The 26619-nt window shown below is 39.3% G+C and overlaps 1 protein-coding gene across 3 annotated transcripts in view; it reads right to left on the bottom strand.

Moving 5' to 3' along the window:
- Window positions 1-26619, bottom strand: part of CYTH3 (cytohesin 3) — a 52779-nt gene that overhangs the window by 6299 nt on the left and 19861 nt on the right. For all 3 annotated transcript variants that reach the window (XR_016282476.1, XR_016282477.1, XM_089540187.1), the window contains exons 2-12: window positions 24208-24290; window positions 23779-23843; window positions 21858-21924; window positions 17909-18027; window positions 13806-13886; window positions 11055-11167; window positions 9736-9884; window positions 8068-8179; window positions 1377-1453; window positions 1210-1281; window positions 241-395 (exon numbers count right to left, since the gene is read on the bottom strand). Coding sequence is in view for 1 of the 3 variants with exons in the window: in XM_089540187.1 (XP_089396313.1) it covers window positions 241-395; window positions 1210-1281; window positions 1377-1453; window positions 8068-8179; window positions 9736-9884; window positions 11055-11167; window positions 13806-13886; window positions 17909-18027; window positions 21858-21924; window positions 23779-23843; window positions 24208-24290 (1093 nt within the window). In the remaining 2 variants the exon portion in view is untranslated. The remainder of the gene's footprint in view (window positions 1-240; window positions 396-1209; window positions 1282-1376; window positions 1454-8067; window positions 8180-9735; window positions 9885-11054; window positions 11168-13805; window positions 13887-17908; window positions 18028-21857; window positions 21925-23778; window positions 23844-24207; window positions 24291-26619) is intronic.

Below are 26619 nucleotides of genomic sequence, written 5' to 3'. Positions count from 1 at the left end.
TGCTTATGAAGGAGAAAATAATTTCCTATTAATTTGGTACAGACTTCCCACTGCCTAAAGTGGCAGACGCTCTCTAGACCAGATGGCCTTAGTAGCCTATATGTGAGGCTGGATTCATGGTGCATTAAACACAAGGAAATATTGAGTCTGATGCCAGGCAGTGTTCCATGAAGCTCAGGCAGGGAGCCTTTAAGATAGGTTGCAACAGGTTTTGCTGATCACCTCATAGGAAGAACTCACTTGATTGATTTGATCCACTCTTCTTTTTCTTCTGGAGTGGGAGCAGATATCCTGTAAACCACATGGTTGCCTTCTACCACTCTGCCATCCGCTTCAGTCTTGCAAGCTTTAATGACTTGTCCTTTATGGCTGGGGTTATACAGTTCAAAACAATGCTAAGGGTCAGAAAACAAACTGGTATTGGGACATGGCACCCTACCACTTGCACCAACATCACAGGTTTACACATTTTGTACAAAAATGTACAAACTACCACCGGCCTGCTTCCCTAGCTGATGTGATACAGAACAGACATGCAACTTGAGTTTCTCTTGTCAGTTTATTTACTTGTTAATGTATATACCTTTCTATTAAAATAATAACCAGAGTGGCTTACAAGAATCTGTAGGGTTTGTATCTATAGGGTTTGTTTTGGACCATCACCACCCCATCCTCCCACAGAGGCCAAATTCTGTGAGATTTCAAGTCCCATTCTCCTCAATTGCAGCGTGACATTTGTGCAACCACGTTGGTGCACCCCACCATTGAGAAGAATGGGGCAGGGCCATCCATGGATGCTCCAATCCACAGATGGTAAGCCTGTGGAAAGGAAGATCCGGCTATCATTTAAATCACTAAATTTTATATAAGGCGACATTATACCAAGAACACAAGTCACAAACTTTCCCATTACAATTGCTACTTAAACCACCTGGCTCATTTAAACCAGACATCTCAAACCTGGCAGCCTTCAGATATGTTGAACCAAGGCCCCCTGCAACCCCTGCCATGCTAGAATGGGAGTTACTGGCGATCATACTGTTGAGGCATTAAGTTAGTGTGACACTGGATTATAGTGGTGGTTATACTTTTAACACACTAGGTTGGAGTAAGGTGTTTTGAAGGGCCAAGAGTGGTTTAAGATCAGAGTTAAACACTTGGAAAGCTTCTTTCCATTTTAACTGAGCGTAATAAAGGAAAAAGTCTTACTGGTTTTCTTGGATCCTCTACTTCTCTTATGCTGAGATTTTCCAAGGGTATAATACCTCTGGGTTCTTTGTCCTAGAAGTCCAGAAAAAAAAAACATTTAGTAAACAGCTTTGGGTTATTTGGAACTAAAAGTAGAGAGACTATGATTTGCTTTATGACCTACTCACTGTTGTGTATTCAAAATAATACAGGCAATTATCTGTCAGTATAAACCATCGCCTTTTCCACGTTTTCACTCTTCCACCTGCAAGACAGAAAGGCATCCCCAAGTTATATCAGCTCCATCCCAGGGCTCTATGCACTGGGCAAAAAGGTTAGGTTGGTTACCTTGTTATGTCATTAAATTGTTAAGGCTTGTCAAAAAGACTGTTTAGGTAGAAAATGGACATATGAGCCAAGGTTAAATGAACATTGGGATTACTGGAAATCTCCTTCTGATCCTAAGACTATATTACAGTGTGAAGTTCATCCTTTTTGGTTGCTTCTAGACACAGGGTTCTTGGTGTTAGTAATAAAGGATGACTGCACAATAAAAGCCTCAGAGGCATCTTCAGCTGAAGAGTGAGATAAAAACAATCTTTCACAAAAATAAATCTTCACCACTCCATCCAAAATGGAATTTTCTGCCTCACTCTTCTCCACATCACTATGATCAAGAGCTCATCTTGTTTTCAAATGAAAGATACAAAGATGCATTCTCTGCATTTCAAACACATTTTCAGAACAGGCCGAGCCCATTTCCAAAAGCCCTTGCTTCAGGAGACCAAAGGTAGAACATTCAGCCTGATAATGCCATCTTTTGTGTTGTTGGTTATACCTTGTGCTACATGGATGATACCATAAATCCAACCACTTACTCCAGGTGCAGAGTGTGCCCCACCTTGGGAAGAAGCATGTCTGACACCATGCGTATTGCATCATATGAGAGAGCTAGGTATTGATACATACCACACATACCTTGAGTCACCTTATTTCCATAGCCTTTTCATTTCTTTTGGGAGTGAGACGGATCAAAGATATAGGTCAAGCCCCACAAATTTTAATGCCTGAATTGCTACCTTGCCTATATATGTCATACTGGTTATGCTGCCTGGCTTATGGCTATATCTGCATGATGTACGTCATGCCCATTCCTAAATCCTGGGCCAGTACTTGACCACACAGATTATGATGCCTCTAAACCGAAAGTCTCAATCAGTCCATATTCTTTTTATCATAAGACAACAAATCTCTCTTGTGTTAACAGACAGGGATTTAGGGACAGCTTCTCATGCTGCCTTTAAACAAATGTACAGAGGAATGTTCCCTCATCAGGTAACTTTGGAAGATACAGGAAACAGCAGAGGGAATATGAACATGATATGTGACTCCTTGGAAGAATGCATGAGATGGCCACTTTTAAAATGGCTCAGAAGTTTTATTAATTCATTTATTGTAAAGAGGTATACACAGTTTTATAATCTTGTTGTGAACTGCTCTGAGTAAGTGTGTTTGGAGAAAGGCAGGATCAGCCAATTCATACATAAATAAGCAAGCAACCTGAAATATGCTCAAGGGGATTTACAATAATGCAATAAATTAACTTAAAAAAACATTAAAATGTACAAATCTGTAATCCTATGCAGCTTTACCTGGGAGTATGATCCACTGAACAAAGCAGAAATGATTCTGAGTAACATGGGCAGGGGTCCACTATTGTAACTGCAATCCTATACACATTTATTTGGGAGTAACCTCAAGTGGTTCCTCTAGGAATCTCTAGGTCCTCCAGTGCAACTCTACTAGAAGGTGGCCATAGAGTTGTGCTGGAGAACCCAGAGGTTCCTACAGAAAACACTTCTCTGGGCATTTGGAGAGGCAATGCCCACATTTTGCCCTCCTCCTATATCCAACACATGATTAATACAGCAGTATGTTCAATTTTAGATTACCGCCTTAACAACCAGAGCTACTCCCTTGGATCTGCCCTATGGATCACTAACCAATTAGAAGTGGAGCGCCACACCAGGCAGAAATATGTACCAGAAGATCAAAGAGAATTATAGATCCCTGGCTGCATAATAAGCAGGTAGTTAAAGCGTTAAGAAGTAAATGACCTCAGAAATGCATCTCCTCCCTTGGAAAAGTCCAGCAAATTGCTTCTTTTGTGTTCAGAATGCCTTGTTAAGTACCATAAAAAAAGAGAAAGAGAGATATGACTATGCAGCCCCAGTATCTCTGCAGTTAAAGGGATTTTAGAGTTGCATCATCCATTTACTCACTATTTAATCTCATTAACCTTCACTCTGAGCATAGCTGATCTTGTTACTGAACAACACTGCAAACTTCAGGCTCTCATTAAACAGTACAGTTCACCCAAGGATTAATCATCTTAAATCAATCACGTTGTTCAATCCAGGGCAGGGACAGAAATGCATTGCAGCTCTTACTCATTCTAGAAAGCTTTGCATTCATGTGCTTGTCACTGGTGGTGGTGGGGGGGTTAAACAAAAAACACCTCTTAAATACAGAACAATTGCAGGAATATGCTGGATATCCTGTAGTTTTTAATCAGCTGGCCTGCAATGTAAACTCACAAAGCTGAAGGTTGCACTGTGTCCAATACAATTTTTAATTCTAACAGACAGAAAGAAAGAAAGAGAGAACGAACGAACGAACCTAGAGGGACACCCCAATGCTGTTCTTTTACAACAGTTTGGTATCCTTCTAGTTTTTTGCCACACACAAATCTAAGTTTCATACGATTAAAAGGAAAAAACCCAATTCTCTATCATGTGTCCAAATGCATCTGAGGAAGCAGACTTAAGTCTACAAAAGCTCACGCTTCCAACTTCTTTCTTTCAGTTAGTCTCAAAGGTGCTACAAGATCTCTCTACATACCAATTATTTATGTTAGGTGTAGTCAAATGGCAGAAGGAGAAGTGGGACAAGATCCAGAACCTGTTATAGTCAAGATGGTGGTGAGCCGTTGACACCACAAGGGATGCTTTAGGAGGCAACTGACTGAATGCATTGCTACTACAGATGTTGCTCCACATCAAGCACAGAACAGCCCTGTGGCTCCTCCTTGAAGCCCTTCACCCTGCAACTATCAAAGATGCATGTTTCGAGTCGGTACAGAGACATGGAACCTACACTGTGGATGCTTGTGCACAATATGGAGTGACCCCAAACAATTTAAGGGAAGCCTAAAACAAGCCCTAATTTTCAATGATTATTGTAGATGTAAAGATGATGCTCCAAATACAGCCTTTCCCAACCTGGTGCTCTCAAGGCCTATTGGATTGCAACTCCCATTATATCCAGTCAGCTTCCAACATCGCCATCAGGTTGGGGAGAGGCAGGCATAATAGAAGACTTCAGTAAAAGCTTCAGAGAAGGCAGAAACAGATACCAGAATCGTATTTACTTCCTGAGTGCAAGAGGAAATAATTAAAGCCAGACCTTGGCTATTTACAACAAATTCCTGAGTGCCAGACAGTTTAACTGAGCAACTGCCAGCAGACACTGTTATTAAAAGAAGGAAAAATGTAGCCCAGAAGAATCACATCCTGGGATCTGTCGCCTGTGAGATCTTTGTCCAGCTGTAAAGTCTGCTAGAAAGGACATGAAGTAGGGATTTTATTTCAACCACCCCCTCAGTTGGCCCACAATTAATCCTTATGCAATGCCTGAAAAGTAACCCAAAATAAACTCATGTCTGAATCTGTTAGAAAGCTCTTTGGTTAGCTTTCCCAGCCAGCAGTTTACTTGCAATGCACACTTTTCAATTGTCACACATATAGAGGCAACTGATCTGGAGTAGCTTGTAAAACTAGAGGCTGAACGAATGCTCTTTCATGAAAATGGATGTGCACTGATTCAAAAGTTCTTTGTTGGTTTTGGAAATGAGGAGATCTGTTTGCTGGAATACAAAATTCAGCCTGACATTAAAATCCTCTCCTTGGGATGTTAGGAAGTATCCCAGGTCCTCCTGCCCAGCCCTGAGGCTGCAAGAGTTCTTTTCTCCACAGAAAGAGGAGACGGGAAGAAAGCCCTGAACCACATGGCTCTTCTGTGTTTATGCCATAACTTTACTGGTTATTATTTGGAGGATAGGAGCATTTCAGCTAATACAGTCATTTCCAAAACAACCTTTTGCAAGTGGCCATATTATGAAGACATGCCGGGGAAGGGAGGGTGAGCTTCTTTTAAAACTGCATACATCCTTCTAAAGTGCCTGCTTGCCTTACTCCTTAAAGCAAGGATGGGCAATGTGCAGACTAGGGTCTGCAGATGAATCCTCAGGCCATTCTTGCATCCTTTGGGCCCCAAATGCCTCACCAAAATATTGTTTTGGCAGCAAAAAGAAAGAAAAAATAATTACTACTTCCTTCAACATGGATGTGAGGAAAAGAAATTCCTTTTCATACTTCCTTTAGGGCTATGTAACAGAAAATGGAGAGATCTCTGTGCCTGTCCAACATGTTGTTGTCACAATTCCCTCTGATGCTGCCTCTCTTGTGCTCCCTGATCCAAGACATGGAGTGACAGAGAATCTGTCATCATTGCTGGAGCAAGGAAGAAGAGCAAGGCTATCTCCCTAGGGCTTACAGGTGTAAGGAAAACAACAAATGTTGGTGGCAGAGAGCAGACAGGAGGTGGGTAGGCAACTACTCCCCCTCAGTAATTGCAAACAAGGTTTACACAAGGGGAATACAAACACCGGGTTTCCAACTAACCTTCCAATTTAAAAAGCTTGAAGGGAAGTTCAATACAGTTTCTTCTGCCATCCCTTCGATACAACAGTAAACAAAAGGTGCCCCTTGAGATTGATTGAGGTTAGGCCTTTAGATCAGTAGTTTTAAATTCAATCAGAAACCTGTTTAAAATCTACTGATAACTCCCCAAAAATGCATGCTCTTTGGTGCTGCCCATCCCATCAAGGCCATATTTGTAAGGAAGCCACCTACATTTCAAAAGAGCCTGAGCTGAGTCAGTACCATCTGATCTTGAAACATTGACAGACTGCCAGCACTTTTGGGATGCAACTGACTTTGGAGATTTCTGGCTCTTCTCAATAAATTCTTTGGTACACACATAAAAATGAGCATGGAACAAACAGACTCCTGGGGTTATGAAGGAGTTGTGATGGAAATGCATATAGAAAGAAGGAAGAGGGCTCTGACACCCTGGAAGACAACCCTTACTTCGAGAAGGCAACATTTCTGAAGCACATTAAGTCTGTAATATTGTGTCAAGAAGCCATCTTTTCAGACGTATTGTCAGTGAAATGGTCCCAGAGTTTTTATTCCAATACAACACTTGGCTTTCGCTATTTGTGTAAAACGTCTCTCTCTTTGATCAGCCATCCTTAACTCTTTTCCACTTGCTAATTTAACAAGCTCCAGTCTGGCTATGTTTTGATATATATATATATATATATATATGGACCCCAACTATTCACTTGATTATTTTAGTGTTAGAGTAGCTCTGCAGAACTCATGTGCAACCAAAGAGGAATCAGGTGCAGGAGGGAAAAGAACAGTTACTTGATCAGGAACAATACAGAATCCACTAAACAGTGATATCTTTATTGGCCAACTAAAATGCACATGTTGCAAGCTTTTGGTGGATTTTAAATTGAATTTGTTAAATGGCCAACACAGCTATTTCTGGATGTTTTCTTGATTTGATCAGGAACACGAACTGAGTATATCAGATTATACATAACATGAAGAAAGAAAGTACACCACGCCTGTTTGCTCATTCTACAGAGTTCAAGGTGCACTGAACTAGAACTGAGTGTCAAGGTGGCTAGCAACTACAGTTGGCCCTTCGTATCCGCGGATTCCTTATCCACAGATTCAACCATCTACAGCTTGAAATGTTTAAAATATATAGATTCCAAAAAGTAAAGTTTGATTTTTCCATTTTGTATAAGGGACACCATTTCACTATGCCATTGTATTTACTGGGACCTGAGCATCCACGGATTTTGGTATCCACGAGGGGAAGGGGGATCCTAGAACCAAACCTCAGCAGATACCAAGGGCCTACTGTAATGTGAAACGCTGATAGCAGCTGGAGAAACAGGTAATGTTTGGGACACTTATACATGAGTGGAATTCAACTGGCTTCACCCATCCAAAGTTAGTGATATTAAGTGACAAATGGTATTCCGACAAATGCTCAAATAAAAGAAAGTGAGCAAACAGAAGGAGGAAGGGGGAAAATAAGGTAAAATTAAAGAGAGAACAAGCAACAGAACAAGAGAGGGGCTAGAAAGCCATCAGGTACGTACCTCCTAATGCAGAATAAGCAGAGACAGCCAGTCACAGAACAGAAAGGTGATAGTTCATAGGCCAAAAGGAAAACAAGAAGGCACGTTTAAACCACTCATTTACAAAATCATAGCCAAAAGTCAAACCAACAGAAATTCACAAATATGTGGGGGAGGAGGAGTACTAAAGACAGACAGGAATAACCTTTGGAACAGAGAGGAACACTTCACTGGTGTATATGAGAGAGAAACTCCTTATGGAAACCTCTTATTACAGCACTCTATCATGGTCTAAAGTGAATGGAATGGTTATTTATTGGTTTTTGGTATTTCCCAAAAGGATGGGGATCCCTTTTCATTGAGAGGCTCAGTCCTCAAATGCCAGAAATCAAACACCGCTCTAAACTGCAAATTCGGAAGAGGGTATAAAAATAATAGAAAAGAATATGTAAACTAGTCAGCAATATTTTCATGGTGAATATTTTGATCAGAAACGAACACTAATTCCAATGCATTCAGTTTTCACCAGAGCAGGTGCAGGGGACAAAGCACAGATTAATACAGAAAACAACGGGGGAAATTATCCACCTACTGACCTAATTTCAGCAGCCAACCTTCTCGGTCTGGGTTAAAAAACGTATGGGTTAAATCGTTCCCGTCATCTTCTGGAATTTTAAAGGGCTCATTTTTAATGCTGTCATATAAATTCTGAAAGAAAACAGGGGGGGAAAGTTTAACACCACTGCTGGGCCTGCAAGACACGGCCAACAGATTCAGTTGAAAGTCCTCAAAGAGTTATTCTTTTCAGAGAAACAATCTGTACGTATTTCCAAAAGCAATTCCTACTTCGGCAGGAAATGGAAACATTAAGCTGAATGCATGATTTGTTCAATACACAGTTACAAAACAGTCAAAATGTGAAAGCATGGTTTGGGTCACAATCTGCAAACATGTCTACTCATTCAAAACATACCAGGACAACATGGAAACCAAATGGCTGTATGACATTCTCAGTGTTACAAGTATATACTTTACAGTAAAAGAGAAGATCTCTTTTCTAAAAATAAAATATTTGCTTTGAAGAGCTGCAGGAAGAAGCATCTGCCTATGAAACACCCAGTTCCATCAGAAAAGACAGGTAAGCATCTTGCCAGATTGAGAAGGGAAAAAACAACCCTTAAATAAGATGCAAAACCCATAGATCATCCAGTTGAATGATATGAGAGAATACTATGAAATGTTGCTTATTATTTAAAAGCTTTTCAATAATACATCTAAATTCATTAGCACTCTGAGACTTTGTGGACTTCATACATGGAGGTGGAAAGCAAAGGATAGGCCTCTTTGGTAACCATGATAGGTAAATCCACAGTTCAGTACTGGAAGGATTTGCTAATCTTGGAAACCTGGGTGTGCATTAAGGCAAAGGGCCATAGCTCTATGGTACAGTGAACATGATCTGCATACAGAAAATTTAAAATGCCAGATCTAAACCCTAGCATTTCCAGATAGCATTCTGAATTCCTATGTGCCACAGTCAACAGCCAAGCTTAGAAATGTTATTTTTTATTACAAGAATCCTCCAGCCATCAGGGAGTTATAGTCAATAGTCAACTGTGTGGAGGAGTGGGGGACTATCACAGTTCAAAGGCCTTAGCATGTATAAAAGTGTTCAATGTATTAAATATGGCATGAATGCAGACAAAAGGAATGATGCAGTAGTTAATGGGCTAGATCAGTGATGGCAAACCTATGGCACGTGTGCCAGAGGTGGCACTCAGAGCCCTCTCTGTGGGCACATGTGCTGTTGCTCCGGTACAGAGTTTGCCAGAGTTTGTTACTAGAAAGCCAGAGGGACATGGCACTTTGCAATAAATAAGTGGGTTTTGGGTTGCAGTTTGGGCACTTGGCCTCTAAAAGGTTCACCATCACTGGGCTAGATCTTAGGCTGGGAGACATGGGCTACATTTTCTACAAGGTCCTAAAGCTTGATGGGTGTCACACACCTGTAGACTAGTTGACCTTGTAGTGTTTTAATTAAGAGGGGGAAATAGCAATGAGTCTATGTGCACCGATACAAGAGCTCTGAAGGATGGATGGTGGTTGTTCTTACAAAAAGCTCTCCCACTATAGAAATCTATTGCCACAACCTGTACATCCTATTGTGCTGATTCATATAGAGATTAGTGTTGGAACTGAAACTTACTGGGCGAAGATCAAAGCAAGAAGTCTTTGGCACACTTGCCATTTTAAAAGTAGCTTACCCGTAGTAATTCTTCTGGGAGGTCCCCACCTTCATTAATCCCTCGATTCATAGATATAAATCGCTCCACTGTTGGTTTGTCTCTTACATTGTGGTTGTGAAGGCTAGTGTTTAACATAATGATTGCAAAAGATAGCACATAGCATGTATCTGAAATGCAGTATCAAAGCAGAATTATTAGTCTTCACTGTTCCTTGTAAAACCAGCCCAGAGCTAGTTATGAATAAATATGCAAGGTCATAAGAAACATTCTTAATTTCATAAACCACACGCACGCACATGCACACAGTGAGAATCTATACTTTAGACTGTAAACGTTCAAAAGCAGGGAAGTTAGACTGAGTATCTACAATTATTTGTTGGTTTTGTTACAGAATAGTATGTGAGAAACACTTAGCAATTATTCTCAACTTCTTCTTACTTAGTATTAGTTAAACATCATACAAAGGCAAACGAAACTACATATTACATGTGAGATGAACATTTGTGAGATGAAGATCCCATTCAAGTCTTCTCTTGAAAAAAATGTGGTCTCTAGGAGTCCGAATTAGCAGTACTGAGAAAGATCCTTGACTTCATGTTTTATTTTCCCTTTCTATGCTCCAGATAAATCTGTTTCATTATCTTTAGAAGATTACAAATCTGAATTGGAAGCTGGTTTCCAATCCAGGTTTAAAAGTTAAACATAAACCATAGTTTGCCATTTCAGATATAACTGGCTTGCACCAAAGAGGAATTAATAAATGAATCAGAGCACGCATGAGAAGCAAGTTTGTGATCATGTTGCTTTTCATTATTTGGCATTACATCTGAACTGAGTCAATGTTTATTAGCCCTGTATATCCCTTTTTATTTAAATCTATTTAAAATATTTGCACACTAGAGCCAGCATGGAGTAGTGGTTTGAATACTGGACTAGGACCTTGGTCAAGTCACACTCTCTCAGCCTCAGAGGAAGGCAAGGGCAAACAACTCTGAACAAATTTTGCCAAGAAAGCCTTAAAGGTCATCAGAAGACAAAAGTAACTTGAAGGTACACAACACCAAAAAATTGTAAGCTGCCTTATAACATGAAGCTTTCTGAGCAACTCCATTGCATGATTCTTTCTCTTCAATGTCATTTTGATTCTTATCCTGTTATATGCAAATAAAACAAAGCATACATGTAGAGATCAATGTAATTCCACAGCTCAGGTATTGGTAAAAACGGTAATAACCAAGCAGATTGTACAAGTTTTACACTTACTTCCCATAATCAATTTATACTTGTATCCAGTGAGGCAATAAAAACAAATGTGAGTAGGAGTCATCACCACTAACCTGTAGACTGAAAAACTCCAGGGTTACAAAGACAATAATGTGATGCAAAAGCTTCCATCATACGGTCAATTTTTTGAGCCTCTCCTGGAAGCCGGAAACTCCACAGGAATTGCCTGGAAAGACATACATGAGTTTGCACATCGGGTAAGAATTGCTGCAGTACCTCCTCCTAAAACACCAGTTATAAGCTCATCTTTATACAAAATTAAGCTGGAAAAGAGTGCTGAGGATACCGTGGATGGCCAAAAGGACAAATAAATGGCTCCTAGAATAAAGACAAACAAATGGCTCATCATGAGAAGGTACAACAACCAATATCAGGGTTGATTTTAAAATATTTCTCAAAACGTAGAAATAGTAGCATAGCACAGCATTTTACAATTAGGAGTGTTAGGTTATACCTCCCATCATTCCCAGCCACTACAACCAAATGTGTTGTTGCACGACACACCTGGAGGATGTCAGGTTTGGGAAAGCTAGCCTAATAGCTTAAAACAGAGCACTGCTTGCTGATCCTATGACCAAAACCCCTTTTCTTATCTCTCTGCCAAGTTTCCACAAATAATGTGAAAACCTTCCTTGAAAGCAAAGCAAAAGCCAACTCTTTCAAAATGCAGGAGCAGACATATTTTGAAACAGATGAGCCCCTAGCAGCAGTTAAATAAACTGTTGTATATGTCAACATATTTAAGAAAAGAGGAGGCCATTCAAAGGTAAGCACTTTAAAGTTCAATGAGAGATTTAAGCACATGGGATTCTTTCTGGTTCTGTAGGAACTGGGAAGCAGGAGCAGCTATCTCATTAAAAAAAACCCCAATTGTTCCTCTTCTGATGCTGATGTTGAGGTATGCTACACATTTTGCTTTTGGAATTCAGCACCGGTACAGTATATGCACTCTATCTTTTGACCAGATCTGTTTTTATTTGGGCTTTGCACAGTTAGTTTATTGCACTACTTGGCCTTTTGCACTACTCACCCTTCCAATGACGGGACACAAAAGAGGGCTCTTCCTACAGAATTTTGTCTTTGGAGAGGTGGGATATATTATATAGAGAGAGATTTGACCATCTTTGTAGATAATTCCATATTTAGACATTACAACTTCCAATGGCAACTAGGTCCATTGTATAGTCATGGTTTGTGTGAAAAGTGTTGTTTTTTCCTCTGAAGACTAACAGGAGTTTTACTTCACTAGGGACTCTTGAGTGCTTTTTGTTTTGTGGAAAATTACAAAATAGAGCAACAAAAGAACGACACATTTCCATGTCTATAGAACATATGTCAGGATAGGAAAGGAAACAGTCAGCTCTTTCTGCCAGATTACAATAGTCCCAGATAAGATACAGCTGCAGGTTTAGCCACATTTACTTGGAAATAAATCTGATTTAACTCAGTGAAATTTGCATCTTGAAAATACATACAAGATCAGACTGCTAGTTCTAAAACTAAAAATAAAAGACTATATAATGTAAATGAACAGGTACTATTTTTTGAGCCTATGTGAAAACTGAGGCCACACAATCTCCTTTTCCTTCCTCTTCCAGAGTAACTGCAGCTTATTGTGACATCCAACTCTGAACAAATAATGGCAGTTATCTAAACTGATCTACTAAAACAAGCAGAAACCAAAATTTGGAGCTATGAATGATAAAAGTGGCTTGTATTAGTAAACTATATTTAAAATTAACCACAATTTAGACATAAAGTTGGAAGTGTGTAATAAAAAAACCAAAGGATAAAAGAAGAGGAAGTACACAGGCAAGAAGCTAAACCAGAGGCAAATGAAGCTAGTGCTGCTGATTGTTCCTACCAGATTTTAATGGAAGGGTTAGTTTTGGTTTCAAGTTCATTAGCAAATTGCCAGTACTAGTTTGCATGTAACATTTTTGGATCCTTAGAATGACATTGCTGTTCAGATATGTACCCTGGAACCTGTTATTTGAGAACCAAAGTGAAAGATACAGATAACAGAATTTATATCTTTTTTAGCATCATATCAAACTTGCTGCTTCCACTCTAAGGAAATTATAGAATCATACAACTGGAAGGAGTCTCATGGGTCACTGGGTCCAACCCCCCCCCCCTGCTCAATGCAGGATCTCCAACTAAAGTATATACCCTTCTCCAAAGAAGGAGACCCCACTAGCTTTCTAGGCAATTGGCTCCACTGCTGAACCACTCTTACTGGGGGGGAAAACACTCTTACTGAAGAAACAACACTCTCAATTTCCATATGACAAATTCACCTACTAATTTTCCACAAAGACTGAAGTCATAATAAATTGGTTTAAACAATTATTGTGCCATTGACTAATATCATCTCATTTAGTGACCAAAATGACTACTCTTTAGGAACTGGCTATTTTCTTCTTTCTGCACCAGAAAAAAGCCTCCAAATATTGCTAGTCTCAAAGTCCCATCAGCTCCATGAAAAATGGCCCAGTGGTTAGGTTTGGCAGCATCCAAAAACATCTAAAGAAGGTTTCTTACTCCTGATTTACACAATTCAAAATCTTATATATCAGAGAGAGAGTGAGTTGTGCTGCTTACTAAAATGAAGAGGCCTATTTAACTATGTATGTGGAAAAGGAGATGATACAATCCCATTCATAGACAGGAGGCTTTGAGATGAAAGGTTCTCAATAAGATTAGGAAGGCAGAAGAAAGAACTGCACCTTTATTTGTATGATTTCAACATTAACAATTCCAAATACTCAGGAAACCCTTTAGGTTTTTGTTAATTTACTTACCTTAAGGCTTGAACAAGATTAAGATCAGCAAACTCATGGAGTTCAACAAAAGCCTGAAGTACTTTAATATTAAAGTCATCCCTGTAAAACAAAACGGAAAGAAAATGGAAACAAAAGTAAACTGGTGGCAGTTATGTATTTTAATATATTTTAATATTCCAATTTACCGTATATACTAGGATATAAGTCGACCTCATGTATAAGTCGAGGGCAAGTTTGGAGGCCAAAATTATGGATGTTGATATGACTCATGGGTAAGTCGAGGATAAAACTTAAAAGCATGTAGCAAACAATGTAAATGACAAAGTTTACTGTCTTCATACAGAAATGTCTTATTCAGATCCTTCTTAGCCTGATTCCTCTTGGCACTCCTTTGAGGGCAAGTACCAAAGAGGTGCCACCACTGCCATTTTTCTACCCAAGCACTCAAAAAGGCCAAAAGTGGCATCATGGTGGAAAGAATAGAGAGGGTTGGTGCTTCCTTTGGGTGCTCCCAGTCTGGATCAAAAAGGAGCCGAAATAATCTGGATCCTCGTGGTAGACGGCTTGGGACTGCAGTGGCGGCCCAGTTTGGAAGCAAGCCACGTGGTCTATGTGGTCCAGGCGTGATCGCAGATGGAGGGTGCTCTTTACCGGCCATACGCTTAGACTAGGTCCTCTTCCTCCATTGCAGACCAAGTCTACAAAGCTTATGCTACAACTTCTTTCACACAGTTAAAGGTGCTGCAAAATTCCTTTGCTTACTGATATTTCACATTAACAAGGCTATGTCTCTCAATTAAGGAATGTCTCTGCATATGCAATCCTGAAGCCTGCAGACTTAAAAATTAGACTTAAAAATTAGTTGAGATGCAAATTTGCATAGGAAAGTGAAGATAATTAAGTGTCAATGCAAATGTGTGAAAATCTGCAAATCATACTTATGGGTAGCCTAGTCCTAAGACTATCATTCTGACTCAGCACCGTTCTTAATTTTTGCAATGTTAACATACATAGGTATGAAGATCTAATCCTTAGGGTGTGCTTGAAACACATCATTAAATGAAAATGTTGCAGATCAAGTTCCATCTCAACAATGAGTAGGTGGATTTCTATGGCAAACAGTGGCCTGCATGATACCACTTCCTAAGTGAACACAACAAATCTTTTCAAGTATTTTAATTAATACGTTGAAAACCACACTCATTAAATAGGAAATGAGTGAGCTGTTGTTGTATAAACACTACAGGAGTATTTACCAATGGAAAACAAGCAGATCAACACATCAAAAGAAGTGTTTTTATTCTCAAAAGAATTATATAAAGAAAATAATTCATGTTATTTACCTAATACACTCATGAAGAATCCTTTAGGGAAAGATTTTGCTCTTTTAGGATTAAGCAGGAGACCAACTGACAGATTTTGCAAGGCTAACAATCTATACATTGTAAACACTTTCTTCATACAACCAGAGAAGAGAATGAATACATGGTTATCTCCAGATATGGGTATCTGGACATAGCATCATGCTGCAGCCCAACTGAACATCAAATATGGACTTGTATCAGATGAGCTCAAAGGACTTCAACCAGATGCACAGAAAAAGATAATTAAAAATAGAATAAAGGAAGCAGTCACACAAAGGAATTTAAATACTGTCTATTTTCCCCTATGTGCTCCATTATATCATAAACTCAAGGAGATTTGTGAACATGCAGACTATCTTAACAATTTAACATTTCTACAATTGCGGCAAGCCTTCACAGAACTGAGACTGAATATGATGGACATAGCATATAGAGTTGGGAGGCAGAGAGGCATCCCAACAAAGGAGCGCACATGCATATATGGATGCCCGGAATTAGAGGACTTTGTCCATTACATATTGTTTTGTCCACTATATAGTGAACCTAGAGAGCGATTCGTGACATCTTTAATTGAAACTAGCTCTTGCTAGAGTCCACAAGAAGTGGGGGGTTGGATTTGGCCAAATATGTGACCTGGAGAGTAACTTTGTTTGCCCTAGCAGCCAAAAAAATTAGGAAGAAATACATAGCAGAAATAGCCATAAGTTGTAAAAATGATGATTATATTTAATCATTTTATACTAGCTATATATAGTAATCTCAAATTTTTCTAAATGTTCAGTTTTATAAATCATAAATTGCTGTATAACCACTGATGTTGCAAATATGATATGTATGTATTTTGTTGTGATAGTTTTATGCAAAGGCTATTGGCCAAAAGCAATAAAATTTGACTGACTGACTGACATTTTTATTACATTATCAAAATAGTATTATAAACCATTTTTAAAAAGATCTGGGATCTCTCTAATTAAAATGTATTTTGAAGAGCAGATATTAGATAGGTTGTCAGCCCTCAGTGAGTCTACGGTTTTTTAATGTCGAGTAAGATCAGCACAAAAAAAGCCCAACATAACTATTTCATAGTGTATAGATAACTTCCAAAACTTAAGGAAGCTGACTGAAAGAACTCAAGAATGCTACTCCTCTGGAGTATGAGTTACTGCTTTTATTTCTGCTATTTTATGAATGCAACCGAGTTTGTGAATGATGTCCCATATTCTTGTCTCCAAGAAGCATTACATCACAATAGGGCATCTGGTCTCTGTTAAGAAACTTTCCATGCTTGCCAGAGTCTGTACTATTTTCAGGCACGTAGAGGGGAGGAGGTGTGCACTGAGCTGGAAACTGTTTCCAACTGGGAAATCCAGATGAAATTGGATAAACAAGCTCTCAAGACAGTTTAAAGCTGCAACCTATGTTGCGTGTATTAATTACAGTTAATCAGTTTGTCAAATTTACAACCCAAACAGCCTTTTTATTTATTGCTTATTCATATTAAGAGGCAGAGGATACAGCTTTCCCTCTGAATTGCTTGCTTAAGCTATGTTACTACCAATAGACCAATCAGAATAAAGAACAGGTTGCCTACCTGTAACTGAACTCATACATATTGATCATTCTGTGCCTGTGCAAAGGTGCTCAGAAGCTTCTAGAGCTGTGTTTTTGGCAGAAACCCAGTCCCCTCACATGCACACATAGAAGCCATGCATTCCTGCCAATATTCAGGTCCAAGTCCACCATCAGGAGACAGCAGGTTGTGTGAATTCACAGATGACTACTTGAAGAACTAGTTACAGATATGCAACCTCTTTGTCTTTGTGGTCTCTGTGACTCACACATAGGGAGAACAGCAAGCTAAACTCACTGAGGATGTTGCGCCATGCCAGCACCAAGGACAAAATTGCCCTACTAAATGTTGCATTGGCTTGGGACTATCCAATCTGTAATGGGACAGGGACATAGACAGTTGCAACCACATAGACATAGGAGAGGAATTTCTGAAATATCTCAGTGCAGTAGACACTGCCCAGATTGAGTGAGCTTTGACCCCTTGAGGACATTTTCCAACTAGATGTGAGTGAGGCGTTGACCACACAGTGGGAGAGATGTTGAGATGGGGCCACTTTCCATTTCTTACCATGCCACAGGTAATGAACAGACAGGGAGACTTCCTAAACTGCTTTGTCCAAGAGACGTAGAACAGGAGTTCCCATCTAATGTATAGGAGGATATGACAAGCAAAACCAATACCTACAGTACCTTCTAATTTAGTCATTATTTTAAACACCCAATAACCAAACTTCTATGGGTGGTTTACCAGCATAATTGATCTGGAAGGAGATAACTAAATGGATAGAAGAAGTAGCATCATTCAGTTGTGCAGCACATGGCTCACATGTAGAAAGTTGTAGCATTAACCCTTGGCATCACCAATTAAAAAGATCAAGCAGCAAGGAATGGAAAGATGCTCTGGCCGAGACTCCAGAAAGCCATTCCGAACCAATTGTGCTGGTCTAGGCCCATAACAAAGATGAACTGAAATTTCTAATTCTGAGAATGTCACCATATTACAAAGTCTATAATTATATAGAATGGAGCTAGGATATTCAAAGTGGTACCAAAATGTTATAACTGTATAGTGTAGACAACTGTGTAGCAGAGACATTTATAGCCAAGAGAAAAACAAGGAGAACCAAAACAGGGTATCCCACATCCTGTTTAGCATCATACGCACTTGGTTTGGTGCCTGCTTACCTTTCACCGAGATAATCTCCAATGACGGTTTTATTTAGCCCTTCCCCTTTATAAAGGAACTGTGCAATGTCCTCAGGAGTATTCTGTAAGAGGTCATTTTCTAGAAGAAACTGGATTCCCTAAAAGCAGCAGGAAAAAAAGAATTCAGTATTTTTCCCTTGTCCAAAATCTGTTATCATTGTTATGTGCCTTCAAGTCAACTTACGATCGATGTCTCTGTCTCAGGATTGTTTTGGCAAGATTTATTCAGAGGAGGTTTGTCATTGCCTTTTTCTGGCTGAGAGAGTATGGCTTGCTCAAGGTGACCAGACAGTCAAGTAGGGATTTGAACTCATGTCTCTCATGAATCCTAGTCCAACATTCAAACTACTAAGCTATACCACCATTAAATCTGACTGTTAGTCCCAACCAGAACAGATCCACTGAAATAATGGACCATTCATACATGTTCACTTACCAAGTTGATTCTATGAGTCTACCCTAGTTGGGACAAGCAATTTAGGTCATACTCTGGAAATATTAAGATTCAAGCTATCTTAACATTATACAGTTGTCTGTCCTAACCTGCGGATCTCAAATCTGTGACCTTGATTATGTGCAGAGGGAAGACCTTCATTAATTCTAATGGCGTGCGCACCCAGACCGTGCACATGGGGGTGCACTCTGTTCAATCCTATGAGGCTTGAATATGTGCAAGCCTCCGTTTTCGGGGGGGGGGGTCTGGAATTGATCCCCCGCGCAAACTGAGGGCCAACTGTACTTAGAGTTTGTACATAGTTGACAAATACAGTATTATACTGTGTTTGGAGAAGCAAAGCCTCATTCACAGATTATGGGCAACTAGGGAGAGGGTGTCTGGCACCAACAGTACAGTGAGAAAAGTAAAGAAGAAAAGCAGTTAGCCACTTCTTTGATCTTGGGACTTCCATGTTCCAGGCACATGTCGGGAAGTTAGCACTGGAGACAGCAAAAATGAGCTAGGAAACTTCACAACAGCCACAACACCGACATACACTACACCAGGCTGCCCTATCTCTTCTGCCTCCCATTCAGAAGCAGACACAGAAGCTAGTGTTGAATTTGCCACTGACTGAAGAAGACCAAAGGCAAGAGAAGAATCAAAAGCTGCTTCTACAATCTTTCCCTTGACAGGAGCGGCATGCACATTTCAGAAATAATCCAGTTTGACCCCATTTTAATTGCCATGGCTCAATGCTATAGAATTCAGGAAACTGTAGTTTGTTGAGGCACCAGAGCAGTAGTTTGCTGAAAACCTGTATATTCAAGCAGTCTTATCCCTCTCCATCTCACTCCATTCCCCTGTTAAGTCTCCAGGTTTGTCATAACAAACTTGTCAAAAACCAATTGATGGTTCTGGGGTTTTAACTATCTCACCCACCCAGGCCAGGTCCTTGCCCTGCAGACTCTCTTTTACCTCTTCTTCCAAAGCTTCCTGGTAATTTGTGTGGACATCTCATCTGTTCTTTATTTCATTGTTGTTGTTGTTTTGTTATCATTTTTTTATATACTGCTATCAGAGTACATGGAAGGTCTGAAAACCCTAAAAGCATCAGATCCTGTCTCATCTTAGAAGCTATGCAGGGTCTGCCCTGGTTAGTACTTGGATGGCAGACTGCCAACGAATATCAGATGCTAGGCCACATTTCAGAGGAAGGGACTAGCAAAACCACCTCTAAGTATTCCTTGCCTAAGAAAACCCTATGGAATCCATGGGATCGCTGTAAATCCAACAGATGACTTGAAGGCATGTACGCATGTTTGCTTTTTAATCAACTATATAGATATAGTCTCTATACACATACCGGTATATCATTTCTATATATATATCATCTTTATTTTTAATCTCTGCTTCTTTTTACCATTTTCCTTGTTTGTGAATAATTGTAAGATACATATAATATACTATTTATAAACAGTTAAGACTTGTGGGTTTAGTTGGAGGGGGATTATTACAAAGGTTCTACCAAAAAATAAAATAGATTGAATAGATAACTTATTATCTATTCCATAAGAGCCCTCAGGATGCAAATTACAGAGTTAATCTGCTCATAACAGAATTTATGTTTGCACAGACTAATGATTTGACAGTTTGACCTGGGAAACTTCATTGTGAACAGATATAGAAGGAGATAACATCAAGTCATTACAAAGTATGTCATCAGATAAATAATTTATAATCATTTAAACCATAACAATTAACTGACTGCATTTTAATATCTTAAAACTTGCATGGGTCAAAAATATTATGCACTGTGCCATTATCTGAACTTTTGCTTTTCTATTAATAGGAATAATAGTCTGTTTTTAAAACAAACAAGTAAAGAGCTGAGATGAGGTTTCAGCTAGGCTAGAAATAATAAAAAGAAAACATTTTTTGGCAAAATAAATATATGTTTGTGCATACACAGACAGTTAGTTTACAGAAACAGCAACAGTAGAATACCTTTCTGCCAAGTAAAGACAATGTGCTCAGCAAATACAACTTACTTTACCAGGCAAACTCAATGACATTTTAACAGACTGGGGAGCTATTTTGAGTCTATGAAACAAATGTGCTTTATCCCCCTCCTCATTTCCACTCACTCTCTCCTGGTCACTTTCTCCCTCTGAATAGCTTTACCATCCAGAAACTTTCTTGATCATCCAGCTGGAGCATGAATACCGACAATCAGCTTCTCTTTAAAATTACAAAGGGAGATGGCACATTTCATTGCAAAAGGCACCATGCATGCCAACCACACTGGAGGCGATTAGGAGCTAAGGAACTCATTACAATCCAAACTCTCATACATCAACTCCATTTCCCCCCATCTGTATGCTTCTAAAATTGCTTTGCTTTAAATGCTTCCTGGATATTCATATGTTCCAAGAAAAAGGGTACCATTCCCCAAATAAACTGAATTCAAGACTCAACACACATTTAACTTTAAGAGTAAAGAACATAAAGGTAAGCAAAACTATAATAGTCCTGACCAAAGAGATCTAATAAGGAATCGTGAGTTAAGGAGGATAAAATGTCTTATTTTCTTAAAGAAGGTGTATGTAAACAGAGCAGTTTCATCTGTTGTGCTGGAAGATTATTATGCACACAAACGCACACAGTTAGGGCCAAACCCCTCAAAGCAGCTGCCTAGAAAAGCACTTTGCACATGAAACGGATAAGCGAACAGAACCTCTAACATAACAGCATTAGCTATAAAACTCTATCAACCAGGTTCACCATAAGGCAAATGGTCAATACTGTCGCCCCTCCTAACTTGTGGATCTGAGATGTGTGACCTCAAATCTGTGGAGGGGCAACCTCTGCTATTTTCAATGGTGTGCGCGCATGTCCAGGCCACTCGCATGGGGGTGTCTATGGGGGCTGAATATGCGCGAGCCTCTGTTTTTGCAGAGGGGGAAATACGGAACGGATCCTCCTCAAAAACAGAGGACCAACTGTACATTCATATTTCACCAAGCTTTGAGACTGTTTTAACTACTTATTGTGAGTTTTTAATTGGCTTTAAGCTGCCTTGGATAGGGCCAGCCCAAGATGTTTTGCTGCCTGAGCCAAATGACAAAATGTCTCCACCTCCCATTTCATATATGGATGCCAGCCAGCCCAGGAGCTGAATTATACTTCAACGCTTGCAACTCAACAGCCTTTCTCACCACATCTGAGCAGCAGGTTTGTTCAGGGACTCCAGGGCAAGCCATATGATGCACACACACATGGGAGTGGGAATGGTGATGATACTACTTTGGAGAAATGGCTAGCAGAACTGTCAATCCCCCTTGCCCCCACCCAGCATGCAGTATTTGCCTTACTCTATCTAATGGTATTGCCAAAAGGCAAGATAGCAATTTTCTGAATATATCATAAATGATTCAATAAGAAGCCTAGATTCTCAAGTGCACTATAAAATAAAACAAAATAAAATCCTACCTTCTTGGGATCCATGTTGAATTTTTTTCTCCCCATAGCAATTTGCTTATTTTTCTGTGTGGCTTTGCTATTTTGAAGCAGATGTGGGATAAAAGGGAGACAGTTGTTAGACAGAAATTTATGGTTAAACATCCTGAGTATTTACATTTTAAGCTTCTGTCACATGTTCATCTTTATAAAATGCACAGGATGGCACAACGTAGATGTGTTTGTGCCTTCAAGTCGCCTGTTGACTTATGGCGACCTCATGAGTTTCATAGGGTTTTCTTAGGGAAAGAATACTCAGAGGGGGTTTCGTCAGTTCCTTCCTCTGAAATATAGTCTCCAGCACTTGGGATTCATTAGGGGACTCCATCCAAGTACTAACCAGGGCTGGCCCTGCTTAGCGTCCAAGAGCCGGTGCCTTTGGGTGTTTAGGCCTCCACAACTAGACATCCTACCCCAAAGAGAAAGAGACATACTTACCAGAGAAAGCAATTCAAAGTAGCTTTTATTTATACATCATTCTTAAGTCCCTTGACATACATTAGAGCAAGAGCTGCATTAGGAGAGGATAATGTGCATGTTTTTAACCCACAAACCAGTTAAACTGGATTATTTCAATCCCAGCCAATTGACAGCGCAATCTTTTGAGCCGATGTACTGGCAAAAAAGCATTTAGGACTTCTGCTCTGCCAGCACATACTGTTACAGTGGGTGGACAAGACATCAGGCCAATGAAGCCATGGGAGTCTCCTGAACTACGCTATTAGTATCACACAAACATGTTTTACAGCTCAGACTTCAAGGGAGAAGACTGTGTGGCTGAACTGATGATAATCTGCATAGCATACTAAAGCAATAATTTAAGTCACTTCAAACCCAGAAGTACTAGAGTAGCATACTCGGTATTAGGCAGAACACTTTAATAAAGTTATTACAAATAACAGAGAACACAGTATGATAGATTCATCCTTATCTAGTAAGATCAGAAAACTACTTAATTACTTTGCTGTCCAACACTTTGTGTCATATAGGATCAGGATACTATACATCACTACTGTAATTTCAATGATACAGAGTCTAAAATTCATCTTAACAAAGTCTCATACTAAATTCACCCAACCAGCATGCACTGAACAGCTCTGAAGGGGCAACATATCGTGGTAGATAAAATGTCATCTTTTGCAAGATAAACAGAAGAAGACCATGTGAAAAGTGTGCACTCAGTTACCATACCTCAAATACACAGAGGCATGGCTATCCTAACTGTAGCAGAGATTTCTTTAGGCTGCCAGACGGAAAACATCACCCTGCTTCTCCTGCTGACTTAATAAAATGTAAGAGCTCTATATCAGAATGGAAGACTTGCAGCCCTTCAAATACTGTTGGACTCTAGTCCTCATCAGTCAGCATGGTCAGGAATTATGGGAGTTGTAGTTCAACATTTGAAGGATCACAAGTTTCACATTTTTTGTCTATACTCCCTGGCAATAACTCTCAGCATGTCAGGCAAGGACCTTTTCCAGTCCTATCTCAAAATACTAAGGACTGAAACTGGAACTTGTTCCATATAAAGCATGTATTCTACCTCTGAGCTATCAGCTTTACTGACACATTCTGCTGTGTTAACTCTAGGTTATCCTGTGGAACCAGCACAGTGTCAAAGTTGTTGTATGCCAACACCCCCCCCCCCCCCACATCAGCAAAAGCACACACTTGTTAAACCAGCACTTTGTAGGAATGTGCAATAAACTGGTATCTATACAGAAGTATGTCAATTTCAACTAAGTGTACTGGCTATAAAAGCATGACTTTTATAAGACGAAGATCTCAGCTGATTACAGTCAACTAGAGGGTTTCTGCAAGTCCATGTTAAAAAAGGTAGAAAGAACAAGATGCAGTTTCTCCATAAAGTACACATGTTGCAGAGTCATCTTACCTTTCCTCCACACTGGTCAAGTTATCAATTTCCGTCATAACCTCTGCAATTTCAAATTTTAACCGCTGTCAAAAGAGGAGAAGGATACAAATCAAGGTTAAACAGTTTTTCCAGAAAGCCTTTAATTTTACTGGAAAGATTATTACCTTTTAATATATATATATATATATATATATATATATATATATATATATAAATTTAGCATGGAACACAACCTATCACAAATATCTACTCCAGTTTATTTACTTAAAATGTCTCTATATATTACTTCATGTCAATAACTATACCTTAATTACAGCAATTACTAGATACAATATTTTCAGTTTGTGTTTAAAAACCGTAGCAGTGTTACACAATTCAGTACATAGTGAAATGCAGTACCATTAATTGCAATACAGACAATGTTCTTTACTTAAGGAAAATGATTACCTCTATATCATCAATTAATTCTTTTTTTCTACGGCGGATGTTTAAAAGCTCTTCTCTTTCCTCTACAGAAAGGTCATTGGGCACTGAGGGGAGAAACATAGACACAGTTATATAAAATTGATTTAGACTCTGGTACTCCCTGTTCTACAAGTAAAAGCCACATTCACATCAACAGGGCATATGTCAAGGAAACACAGGCAATATTCACAGTGAATAACCTTTGCGAGAATAGCAGTGTAAGTACACAGAACGGAGAATTAACTAGCAAATGCAGTGAACTCTCAGGGCTTGAATGAGGATAATGGATAGTTCTTCCACAAAATTTTATCTTGTATTGTGTTCACACTACATTTACTATTCCAGAAATATGATATTAAAGCATTCCTTAATCTTAGTTCTCTTATTGTTCTGTTTTATAACCAACTGTACTCAATTCATTAGTTCTCCAAAGCTAGAAACTATTGGCCTGTTATAGACTGCCAAAATAAAGCTGCTTCGGGTCTCTATGGAGGTATGCTATTTAAATGATACATGCATCCTAAGAGTCCGGAGGTCGCACCAAAGCCACACTCCAATTCTAAGCACTGGAGTGCAGCTTTGGTGCAGCTTCCGGATTCTTAGGACGCATGCATCATTTAAACAGCATACCTCCAAAGAGACCCGAAGCAGCTTTATTTTGGCAGTCTGTAACAGGCCATTGTTAATCAGAGAACGTTTGGGTTTGATTCCTTACACTGCAAAGGAGAGAGTAAAGAGGCTACAAATGTGGGTAAAAGGATCATATATATGCATCATCTTAACTGTCCAGTGATTTTGTTTGGATCCAAGGCTAAACCATCGTTTACCATGACATGCACAAGACTTTGGCCCCAGTCTGTGAGGAAATGAAAACCATTTTCTTGCATTTTAATTAACTGCAGTTTGCCAGTTAATTCTTTGTAACTGTAGTTTATTCAGTCAGGAAAAGACAACAAACCATGGTTTAAAACTGGCTTGTTTTGACAAACTACAGTTAAAACCAAGCACACTTTGCCTCTGGTGTGACAAGCCATCATTAGTTGAAAACAGTAGGAAATGCTCTGTACTTCACACATTTTCTTATTATGAGACACTGTTATCATTTGCAGAAAGCTTTTCGTCTAACAATAAACACCTTCAGGCTGTCTTTTTTTCCATATAGGACTCAGCACTGTCATTAGTTAGCAAATAACTGCATTAGCGCTTCTACCCATTGAACATGTAATATAGTGAGTAATCTGGAAACGTTTAACTTAGTCTAAAATGTATCAAAGCAGTTTGTGCCTCAAACTCTGTGAAAGGCATGTGCTGATATAATTAGGAACATTGCCTTGTTCCACATCAAGAGCAAAGCATGACAAATGAAGTCATTTTAAACAGCTAGTACTTTTACTTATCTAAAAGCACACACATTTAGGAAACTAAAGAGAAACAGGGATCAGAGTGAACCATAATTTTCCATCTCTCCTCTTGTGTGTTTGACTACTCAAGAAGTTGCTCCCAGTATATATCTAGAAAACGTCAATTGGAAACATTCATAAAGCGTAATGAGAAGGAGCATTTGTAAGGCATGATACATCGCTAACTAATCTAATTTATTCTTCTAGATAAGAAATTTAATTATCTTCCAATAGAAGACAATTTTATGTTCGCATCAAAAAAGAAAGTATGCAGTTGATCTGTACACAACATATTTAAAAACCAGCAAACTCTCATTGCAAGGACTACGAAAATGGAGTACAAAATCCTGCCCTTTAAAATATACAGTAATATTACTGTCATTTTTGAAGGATAATATCTGAAATAATGACCATATATTATAGACATATAAAATAAGTTCATTTCAATCAATTACTGCACCTCCACATAGCAGCCACTGACTTTGGTGCAGCCAATGCTCTTAGGAAGTAAAGCATTTACTCAACAGCTCTAGGAGCCAAAATGGCAGCCAAGCTGCCAACACAGATCACAGCGACTGGGCCAAAGAACTGGAGCTTAGGGAGAAATACTATGACCCACGACAGTTATCAAAATTCTGGACCTCTGAACCAGGTGGCAAAGCTGCCAGCCATTCAATAAATGGTCTGGCAAAGAGAGAGGAATCTCTTTCACCCCAAGAGCCAAATTCAATTTCAGAAAGGTTTTCTGGGCTGCATTCCAGGGGTGGAACTGAAAACACCACTCACCCAAAATATCAGCATACTTGAGTTTAAAGCTCTCAGTGCCAATAACTAAACCTAGGAAAGGCATTTCAACCTTTCAGAATTGACAAAAATGATGCAAAAGATGCGAAACCACAAGAACATGATGTAATGAGGAAAGATGGGTGGCTATCTGGGGAAGCCAAAGAGCCAGGTTAGGGCACTGACAGGACCAGATTTGGCCACAGGTCCT

The sequence above is a fragment of the Sceloporus occidentalis genome, unplaced genomic scaffold, assembly GCF_023333645.1.
Source record: "Sceloporus occidentalis isolate IW3139 unplaced genomic scaffold, rSceOcc1.0.p SCAF_10, whole genome shotgun sequence".
In the NCBI taxonomy this organism is placed as follows: domain Eukaryota; kingdom Metazoa; phylum Chordata; class Lepidosauria; order Squamata; family Phrynosomatidae; genus Sceloporus; species Sceloporus occidentalis.
The sequence above is the reverse complement of the archived record's forward strand: the minus strand, read 5'-3'. Positions and strand labels throughout refer to the sequence as shown.